The sequence below is a fragment of the Somniosus microcephalus genome, chromosome 7, assembly GCF_052327205.1.
Source record: "Somniosus microcephalus isolate GS21.2 chromosome 7, FLI_Smic_1.0, whole genome shotgun sequence".
NCBI classification, from domain to species: Eukaryota; Metazoa; Chordata; class Chondrichthyes; order Squaliformes; family Somniosidae; genus Somniosus; species Somniosus microcephalus.
The window spans coordinates 269,073,370-269,084,415 of record NC_140993.1 but is presented as its reverse complement, the minus strand read 5'-3'; the positions used below and the strand labels follow the sequence as shown (position 1 = coordinate 269,084,415).

The 11,046-nt window shown below is 42.1% G+C and overlaps 1 protein-coding gene across 1 annotated transcript; it reads left to right on the top strand.

Annotated features, from left to right (window-relative positions):
• Positions 1 to 1,792: 1,792 nt before the first annotated feature.
• LOC147115327 (putative G protein-coupled receptor 141) lies at positions 1,793 to 7,755 on the top strand. Its single transcript, XM_085993767.1, has one exon. It carries the CDS (start codon positions 6,455 to 6,457, stop codon positions 7,373 to 7,375), a length of 921 nt encoding a protein of 306 aa, XP_085849893.1. The 5' UTR covers positions 1,793 to 6,454; the 3' UTR covers positions 7,376 to 7,755.
• The last annotated feature ends 3,291 nt before the right edge of the window (positions 7,756 to 11,046 follow it).

Genomic DNA, 11,046 nt, shown 5'->3' with positions numbered 1-11,046 from the left:
CCCCATGTGCAATGCTGTGGGAGACAACTAGTATATGAATCAGTTCAAGTTGTTGTATTCTCTTTAAAGGTACCAGTGATGTTTTCCCTTTAATGTGTTAGGTTGTTATATTATGATGTGTTACTTTAAAAAAAATTCTGCAATAGATTGGTATTTTTAGCACCTTTGAGCACGGTGTATATTACAGTGTGTGTGGATATGACTAGCATGCATACTACAACTATCAATCTTAGTGGCAACAGGGAGTTCAAAATGGTTCATATACCACAGCTTGTCAACTAACTGGAATAAACTGACCTTTGTGAATTTTGAAATAGATCACTGGCAAGAGAAGACAGAGGAGGGTAATTTATTTTCTGCCGGTTTTCTCTTCTCACTGTTTTTGCAGGCATGCTTTAGGTACATTGTCAATGTGCTTGGCTGTACAAGCTTGACCACAACACAGTGGTGTCGGGCTATCTATTTTTTAACTGGAGTGAGATCACCATATTGGAGAGTTTTCAAACAAGTTAAGATCCTGAGCACTGCTACATTCTGTGCTGCAGCGAGCACGGACATCAGCTTCGTGCATGTGGTTTTCCTGTTTTAAAATGTAGTTTTTCTAAGTGGTTGATGGTGGTGAGGGGGATAAGAGAAAAGGAGAAGATTAAATGCCTTCCAAAAGGGAAAAAAATAAACATTTTTGTTTGTAAAAGTGAACAAAAATAACGCTGGACTGTAAATAATTAAAGCCATGTGAGTTATATTTCTAATTAAAAGAAGTTATTGTTTCATATACAAATTAGTTCTTAGATTTACCAAAAGCTTTAAATACAGAATGATATAATTTCTTTCTATTTGTGTGGATTTTATTACTTCAATTCTTTAACATACTAAACACTACCTCCTTTAGGGAAAAGTTCATATCAGAGAATGGGGTCAGATTGCCTGGAAATGAAGTCTGTACTCTTACCAGATCTGCAGATTCTATCAAGCTTGTACAGCAGCTCAACGTGATCAGATACTGCTCTGTGTTTCCATATCCTTAAAAGCCTTTAATAAATACTGGGGCCGACATTTGTATTCAGTCTTATAATTGGAAGGGGGCACCAGCAGTGGGAGTAACATCTACCCAAGGCTCACGCTGAATCCAGCTGAGTTTCCAGGATCACCTTCAATATAACAGTGGGTGAGATAAAGGAGCAAATAACTCCTGAAATCGGCTGCTGTAGATCTTAAAGGCCTGTAGCAGCTTAAAAGCTACTGGAGTGTTTCAGACTAAGAGGGGAATCATTGTCAGGAGCGGGTGCATGTTTTCCAGTGAGGGGATTGGGAAACTCGATGTTCTAACAGAGCAGTGTAAATGTTACTCGAGTAAATGCACCTGAGGAGGAACATCCTCTTCTATGATGAGCTAGCAAGCTGTTTGGTAAGTGGTTGCTCATTCCAAGGACCTAGCTACAATACCTCAAAAAGTTCAATCTTCTCACAAGGCATGTCAAGGTAGGAAATTCTACACGTGTCTCATCGATTCAACTGCAAAGGGCATGACCAGTACCTTCAACTCCACAGAGTTGGAAAGCATGCTTCCCACATTATTCCATCTACTGTAACAGCAAAATAACATCCTAAAATAAAAACAGAAAATGCTGGAAATACTCAGCAGGTCGGGCAGCATCTGTGGAGAGAGAGAAACAGAGTGAACGGTTAAGGGTGGTGACCTTTCATCAGAACTGGGAGATGACCTAACTCGTTTCTCTTTTGGGTCTGCTTCACTTGCTGAAGTAAAATGTCCACTGCCCCAACAAAGCATTCCATCAACTGCTGAACAGCAAAGTTCCTGACAGTTGAATCAATCATAAAAAGAACAAACTTGCATTTATTTAGCACCATTTTCAACCTCAGGAAGTCCCAAAACACTTCACAGCTAATGAATCACCTTTGAAGTGTCCCTGCCATTAAGACCTCTATTAAGTCACCTCTGTTTTTTGTTTTCTAGAGAAAAGAGCCCCAGGCCGTTCAATATTTCCTGATAGGTATAACCTCTGGTATCATTCCAGTAAATCTTTTTTGCACTTTCTCCAGTGCTTTTGTATAATTTTTATAATATGGAGACCAGAACTATTCACAGTACATAGGAGCATAGGAACAGTAGTAGGCCATTTAGCCCCTCGAGCCTGTTCTGCCATTCAATGAGGTCATAGCTGATCTGCGCCCTAACTCCATATACCTTTGCCCCATATCCTTTTATATATTTGGTTAGCAAAAATCTATCAATCTCAGATTTAAAATTAACAATTGATCTAGCATCAATTGCCATTTGCAGAAGAGAGTTCCAAACTTCAACCACCCCAGACCCACAGCAATCTGGTTGACTCTTAACTGCTCTAGCAAGCCACTCAGTTGTACCAAACCGCTACGAAAAACAATAAGAATAAAACTGGACGGACCACCCGTCATTGACCTAGGCACCGGCTTCAGGCACGACAACAGCACACACAGCCCAGTCGACCCTGCAAAGTACTCCTCACTAACATCTGCCGACTTGTGCCAATATTGGGAGTAAACAGACAAGCCAAGCAACAGCCTGACATGGTCACACTCACAGAATCATACCTTTCAGCCAATGTCTCAGACTCCTCCATCACCATCACCATCCCTGGGTATGTCCTGTCCCACCGGCAGCACAGACCCACCAGAGGTGGCAGCTCAGTGGTATACAATTGGGAGGGAGTGGCCCTGGGAGTCCTCAACATTGACTCCGGACCCCATAAAGTCTTATCACTTCAGGTCAAGCATGAGCAAGGAAACCTGCTGATGATACAGATAGACAGACACCTTAACCCTTCCCTTCACAGAACACCCCCAATTCACTAATATGGCATTTCCATGTAGCTTCTCTGAGTACTTTGGATCACACCTGCTAGAAACTACATCAAGGATGCTAAAACTAGTTTTGTTTAGGATCCTTATAATCAGCAGAGAGAAGCGATTTCATCCCATCAGGAGGACTGCTCTGGGGCTAGCTACACACATCTAAAGGTAGAGCGTGTTTACTGATACCTCTTTATATTTTTTTTAAGATTATGGGGAAATTGAATACATTTAACAGCAGCAATAATTATTTATCAGTTTTGAAATCATTAATCTTTTAACAGTAATTTGTTTTTACACAGGAGTGCTAGCTGATGCCAAACCTTGCCCTTGTCCCTCACTGGCTGAAGGCTTCCTGAGCCCTTCTGTGACATCAGTCGCTGGTAGCTGGTTAATCCTCCCACTCAGGTTTTATATCATAGCAGCCATCTGTTTTGTGCACATTGAATAAGCTTCTCATATTTTCTGAGGGAACTCGCCTTGTGAGCTTGGAGATTTTTGTCGGTGGTATGGTTTTCTGTTAATCTTGATTTTTGAGTGTGGACGGTCTGGATTTTCCTCATTGCAAACAATTGTTCTCTTACAAGTAACTTCTGCAAAGGTGATATAACCGTTGAAATGTGTTTTTTTTCTTTTTCCTGGACTCACACAGGATGACTTGCATTCTGGTGAGTACTAAATAAAATCACAATAGCACTGGGTAAATGACTAGTTATACTTTTGTGACCTTGAATTCAGCTCACAGATTTTTTCAGACACTCCATTTTGACTTGTGATTTTTTCCCCCCGCTAAGTTTCTATGTAGTAACTTGAGAGTTTTTTTCTACGTGAAAGGTGCTATATAGAATCAGAGAATGGTTACAGCACCAAAGGAGGCCATTTGGCCTGTCGAGCCCGTGCCAGCTCTCTGCAAGAGCACTTCAGCTAGTCCCACTCCACCCCGCCCTGTAATTTTATTTCCCTCAGGTACTTATCCAAAAAACAGAGTATGAGAGTAAACTTGCAAGGAACATAAAAGTGGACTGTAAAAGCTTCTACAGGTATGCAAAAAGAAAAAGATTAGTGAAGACAAATGTAGGTCCCTTACAGTCAGAAACAGGAGAATTTATAATGGGGAACAAGGAAATGGCAGAGCAATTAAACAAATACTTTGGTTCTGTCTTCACGGAAGAGGACACAAATAACTTCCCAGAAATGCTAGGGAATCAAGGGTCTAGTGAGAAGGAGGAATTAAAGGAAATTAGTATTAGTAAAAAAATAGTGCTGGAGAAATTAATGGGACTGAAAGCCGATAAATCCCCAGGGCCTGATAACCTGCATCCCAGAGTACTAAAAGAGGTAGCTATGGAAATAGTGAATACATTGGTTGTCATCTTCCAAAATTCTATAGATTATGGAACAGTTCCTGCAGATTGGAGGGTAGTAAATGTAACCCCACTATTTAAAAAATGAGGGAGAGAGAAAACAGGGAACTACAGACTGGAGAGAAAAGGATAGACCGAGTAATTACAGGCCAGTCAGCCTAACCACGGTGGTGGGAAAATCATTGGAAAGAATTCTGAAGGACAGGATAAATCTTCATTTAGAAAGACACGGATTAATCAAGGATAGTCAGGACGGATTTGTTAAGGGAAGGTCGTGTCTGACAAATTTGATTGAATTTTTTGAGGAGGTAGATGAGGTGCAGTGGTCAATTTGCCCATCCTCCCTGCAGTCTTTGCTCTCATCCACAAAGGTAGCAAGTACCTTGTACCTGTTGGATAAGGGCAAAGGCAGAGTCTCCTCCACCACTGCATCTACCGTCCCCTTACCTGCCTGAGTCGCAGTCACATCCTCCTGTCCCTAACCACTAACCAAATCTAAACCACTACTTAACCTAAGGGGTGTGACTTCCTCCTGGGTCAAAATGCCCAGGTAACTCTCCCCATCCCTGTTGCATGGCAATGTCTGCACCTCGGACTCCAGCTCAACAACTCTGAGCTGAAGTTCCTCAATTTGCAGACACTTGCTGCAGATGTGGTTGCCCGGGATCACGCTGCTCTCCACAAACCCCCACATGCGGCAGAGGCGGAACACCTCCTGCACTGCCATCTCTATCTAACCTTGTGTTAAATACTTAATTCATCATCAAAGACCCTACCCACCCCAGCCACAGTTTGTTCGCCCCCCTGCCATCTGGGAGACGCTACAGATGCATTCGCACCTGAACGACCAGATTTAGGAACAGCTTCTTTCCCAGGGCTGTCATCCTATTGAACTCTGCAAATAAACTCTAAAGCCTGCACATCTGCCAATGCACTTTATTATGTTTATGTTTATGTTACAAGTCAAATGAATGTTAAATGTCTTAATCAAAATGTACACTCTCGGGAGCCGCAAGCTTACATTTTGTTGTACTGCACTTGTGCACTAACAATGACAATAAAGTTGGTTATTATTATTATTATATTATTAATTAATTCAAATTTTATGTAATTAATTCACTTGGTTTATTTTTAGTTTATTTTAACCAATTAATTTAATTAGATTAAATTATTAATTTAATAAAGTATTAGTTCTAGGTTTCCAGTTTCCTGTTTTCATCACTCCCCTCACCAACCAATCACCAACCTGCTCTCCTGTGACATCACCTGGTCAGGAAGTGGTTTACCCAGCATAGTGGACCCTACTGGAAAATCGGTTCTGTATCTTTGTTCGTTCCCCTATCTTAGTCTATATTTATTTATACCTTTTAGTCTGTTTTAAGGTTTTTTTTGGTTTTTTTGATACCCTAAACACAAACCACTACAAGTGTTCAAGGCAAAAAAGGGAGCACCTCTTTGGTTCCGCTCTGTGGGTACTGAGCGGCTGGTGTGATTCTGCCACATTGTAGAAGTAAGTGAAGCTGTTTCAGACTCGCAATACCACAGATGCATTTCTTTACACGTCGGGCATGAGCTGGCCTCATGCTGAGGCTGCTTTCTGGCCTCATACAGCAGAAATGCTGCTGCCGTATGATAGTTTTGTGATGAAATATTTCCATTCATCACTGCCTGTGACTGAGATCGGTTTCAGTGTCATTTCCCTTCCCCCAGACCTCATTGTATTGTGTACTGGAATGTGCTGTATTGTATACTGGAATGTGCTGGAATGTGCTGTGTGTACCTGGCCCCGTTTGTAAGCTCGCTTCAGTCTAGCCCCAATCTCCAGAAGGACGACATCTCTCTCGCTTACGTGTTTCGTTCTAAGTTAATAAAAGCCTTGTTTTGTTCTGCTACCTTCGAGTCTCGGAATTATTGAGGCACATCAAGTTTAAGTTACTGCACTAATAAACTCGTCAATAATTAGCATGTTACTGTGTACTGTTGTTTCATTATGACTCTGGCATGATCCTTTTTTCCCCCCAGATATCAAACTTTACAAGGTCTATGCACTCTGACAGGAACTATATCGATAACACTTACACTATATTATCCGTGAGATACAGCACCATATTATTCGTTAGTTTCACCTCCATACGTCTTCCAAAGATGTGTGAATAACTTGCTGTTATTGTTTGCAGAGAACTTTTTGCTTTTAGTTGTCAACGAGTCTTTTTTTTCTTGAAGGATTTGGAGAAAAAATGAACAACTCAGCCATGAATAATACAGCATCCTCACCAGGACCATTCGCAGGCAGCAATAGCAATTCCACCTCCAATGTCTCACTTACCTGCGGTTTGCCAGGAACCACTTGCAGTGCAGCTTTAATAGCAATTTACGCCATCGTGTTAGTGGGAGGTTCTGCTGGAGCCCTCATCATGGCTTGGAAACTAAAAACTGACAGAAAATCAGTGACATCCACTGCTGTGATCAATCTTATATCGGTACACACAATGTTTCTCCTAACTGTGCCGTTCCGCATCTCCTATTACGCGCTCGGTGAGTGGAAGTTCGGTGCAATATTTTGTAAGCTGGTGAGTGCGATGATTCATGCTCACATGTACCTGTGCTTCGTGTTCTATGTGACCATAGTTGTCATAAGGATGATCAGTTTCTTTCGAGAAAAGAAGACGATGCAGTTTTACCAGCCGTGGCACGCGAGCGCTGCCAGCCTGGTTATCTGGGCCCTGGTGCTTCTCGCTGTTTTACCGCTGTTTCTAACATATTTTGACAGCTCAGAACAGGATGCCAAAAAATGTCTTCAATTCAATACTAAAGCTGCCTCACGATATGGGAAAACTATGAATTACCTTGCTGTTATTACAGTGCTAACAACTTTTAGTGTTTTACTTGCCATCCAGATGGGTATAATGGTACAATTGCTGATCCGTTACCAAGGTAACCGACGTAACCAGCAAGAACTTGGAGCTCAGACAAAGACACTGTTATTCTTATTGGTGATCACATGTTTCCTGCCATACCTTGGATTCAGGTTGTTCTATATAAACCAACTTGGGGCTCACCCTTGTCCATTGACCGTACATATCACTAATGAAGTATTTTTAGCTCTGACTGCAATGAGCTGTTTCGATGTGCTTACCTTCCTAGTGGCTGCACGTTAAGAAGCTAACCACTTCTAATTTGATTCTGAGATAGTGTGAATATTCATGTACAATGCAATTATTGAAAATGATAATAATTAATTGCTGTGGCGCAATGGTCGTTATAAGAGGTGTGAATATTGATGGACAGTTTCAGCGTGGACAGCAGTTTGATAACAATGAGCTCGCCTGCTAGTGAACCAACTTTACCAGACGCCATTCATTTTGCAGGTTTAACATCTCAGCTTAGCTGAGTTGGTTACACTCTTGCCCCTGGTTCAGAAGGTTTTGTGTGCTAGCCCCACAATCCAAGTTGATACTATATAGCAGTACTGAGGGAGTGCTGCATTGTCAGAGGTGTCGTTCTTTCTAAGAGCTGTTAAACTGAGGTCGCTTTGGATAGATTACATTATTCAGAGAACAGCAAGGTGCGGTGGGGGGGGGGGTGGAATTCCTGACACCCTGTCAAAACTTGTCCTTAATCAGCACCACCAAATAACAGATTAATTGGGAATACACTGTAGTACAAAAATAAAATACTGCAGATGCTGGCAATCTGAAATAAAAACAGAAAATGCTGGAAACACTCAGCAGGTCAGGCAGCATCTGTGGAGAGAGAAACAGAGTTAACGCTTCAGGTCGATGACCTTTCGTCAGAACTGGAAAAAGCTGGAGATGGAACAGATTTTTAAGCAACTGTAGGGGCAGGGAAAGGGGGGAGGGGATGAAAGAACAAAAGGGAAGGTCTGTGATAGGATAGAAGGCAGGAGAAGGTAAGAGACATTAAGAGATATTCAAGGTAAAAGGAGATGGTAATGGGACAGGTTAAGAAACAAAGGATGGCTCTAGATGAAGTGTAAATTGCGCTGGCAGAATGAAAGACAGCTGCCATGTGGGAGAGAAGAACAGAAGGCACAAACAAAAAGTATGGATAAAAAATATATATATGATAGGGGCCAGGTTATGATCTGAAATTGTTGAACTCTATGTTGAGTCCAGAAGGCTGTAAAGTGCCTAATCGAAAGATGAGGTGCTGTTCCTTGAGCTTACGCTGAGCTTCCGTGGAACAATGCACGAGGCCGAGGACGGTGAGGTCTGAGTGGGAGTGGAGCGGTGAATTAAAGTGACAGGCGGCCAGAAGCTCGGGGTCCCCCTTACGGACTGAACGGAGATGTTCCGCAAAGCGGTCACCCAATCTGCGTTTGGTCTCCCCTCGTGAGCAGCGAAAACAGTATACTAAATTGCAAGAAGTACAAGTAAGTCGCTGTTTCACCTGGAAGGGGTGTTTGGGGCCCTGGACAGTGGGAAGGTATAAGGGCATGTCTTGCACCTTGGTGAGACCACACCTTGAGTATTGTGTGCAGTTTTGGTCGCCTTATCTTGCCATGGAGGGAGTGCAGTGAAGATTCAGCAGACTGATACCTGGGAAGGCAGGAATGACGTATGAGGAGACATTGGGTCAAATGGGCTTATATTCACTGGAGTTTAGAAGAATGAGAGGGGATCTCATTGAAACTTATAAAATTCTAACAGGACTAGACAGACTAGATGCAGGAAGGATGTTCCCGATGGCCGGGGAGTCCAGAGCCAGGACTCACAGTCTAAAGCTAAGGGGTAGGGCATTTAGGACAGAGATGAGGAGGAATTTCTTCATCCAGAGAGTGGTGAACCTGTGGAATTCTCTACCACAGAAGGCAGTTGAGGCCAATTCATTAAATATATTCAAGAATGAGTTAGATATATTTCTTAAGGCTAAAGGGATCTAGGGATATGGGGAGAAAGCAGGGACAGGGTACTGAATTTGGATGATCAGCCATGATCTCATTAAATGGCGGAGCAGGCTCGAGGGGCCGAATGGCCTACTCCTGCTCCTATCTTCTATGTTTCTATCTCCTGCGCTTGCACGGGAAGGTGCCGGGCGAAGGGGGTGATAGAGGAGTGGAATTTGCTGTTTGTGGGACTTGCTGCACGCAACGTTCAGCAAAGTTATCAACATAACAACATGCCCGGTATTTCCAATGAATCATTATATGTGAAGTGCTTTGCAATGTTTCTGGGAGATGAGTTAAGATGCTAAGCCTTTCTTTATTATGTACATGGTGTGCAGATTAACAAGTGGTCAGAATTCTCATTGGCTCTTCAGTTGCACATTAAAATAGTGAGAAAATATTAGCTCCCATTGAATGTGTTCACTGCGGATTAATAACTTCACCTTCGTAATGTAATTGAGCAGGTACGGTAGCATAGTGGTTATGTTTACTGGACTAGCAACCCAAAGGCCTGGACTAATAATCCGGAGACGTGAGTTCAAATCCCACCATGGCAGTTGGAGAATGTAAATTCAGTTAATTAAATAAATCTGGAATAAAAAGCTAGTATCAGTAATGGTGACCATGAAACTACCGGATTGTCGTAAAAACCCAACTGGGTTTAGGGAAGGAAACCTGCTGTCCTTACTCGGTCAGGGCTATATGTGACTCCAGACCCACAGCAATGTAGTTGACTCTTAACTGCCCTCTGAAATGGCCACAAGCAAGCCACTCTGTCATAAAAAAAAACTTCTACAATGGACTGCAGCGGTTCAAGGCGGCGGCTCACCACCACCTTCTCAAGGGCACTTAGGGATAGGCAATAAATGCTGGCCTTGCCAGCGACGCCCACATCCCGTGAATGAATTTTTAAAAATTGGCAAATTCCATTCCAAGTTTGTAACAGAAACATGAGTTTAATCAGCTCCAGTCCACTTAGTTCAGTATTTTGTGATAGACAGTGAGGGGATTGAAACAGGAGGGTGCAGGTAACTGAGGAAGATGGTTTAATGAACAATGTTACACAACATGCACCAGACATTTTGAACAGAATTATCTGTTATTTATTAACCATCGTCCTCCTGCAACTGCTCAGGCCTCCCATACATCCTGCCTTCATCGAAGACCAATAACAGGTGAGCGAAATTGGTAAAACTGCTGTGATCAGCATAAATAGGTTGTTTCCTGAGCTGTTCAGCAGATACACATCAATGCGATAAAAATAAAGGTGTTGTGTTGATTGTATGTATGTATGTATAAATACAATCAACGCACCGTGATAATCTACTGTAAATTACACCTGATAGCGCACCGTGATAACCTACTGTAAATTACACCTGGGCACTTTATCACTCGTTTAGCACAGTCATATTTTTGAAAAGGCTCGGTTCCCCCATCTACACTTTTATAGTGTTTTAAGCTTACTTAAGAGTCTGTGCATTTGTTATGCGTCAAAATATTGCTGCTTTGATTATAATTGATTGACATTCGTTTCTTCAAACAAGACATTTTGTGATACTGGAGAGCATCAATAAAAGTAAAGAGAAATTCCAAGGAAGCACATTTGGTGCAGAAAGGAATTTATAGAGCAGAGAAGGTTGCTTTCGGCTGAAGCATAAAACAACCATAGAAGATTAATGGTTTAATGGGCTTTACATGCATAACAATAGTCTGTCAGTCCACCTACCTCTGTCTATGTCCCTCTACCTGTGCACCATGCTATCTCTCTATTTAGTTAACTCTATATCTGATAATATATCAGAAACAGTACATCTGCGCATCATACTTCATTTCCTGCCTACTCGCCTGTCACACATCAGTGTCTGTCACATTGAGTCCATCTGTGTCATATGCTTCATTTGTTCAAATTCCCTAATAATAAAA

What these genes read in the sequence shown, in the direction of transcription:
- LOC147115327 (XM_085993767.1), top strand. Translation starts at nt 6,455, where the DNA reads ATGAACAACTCAGCCATGAATAATACAGCATCCTCACCAGGACCATTC.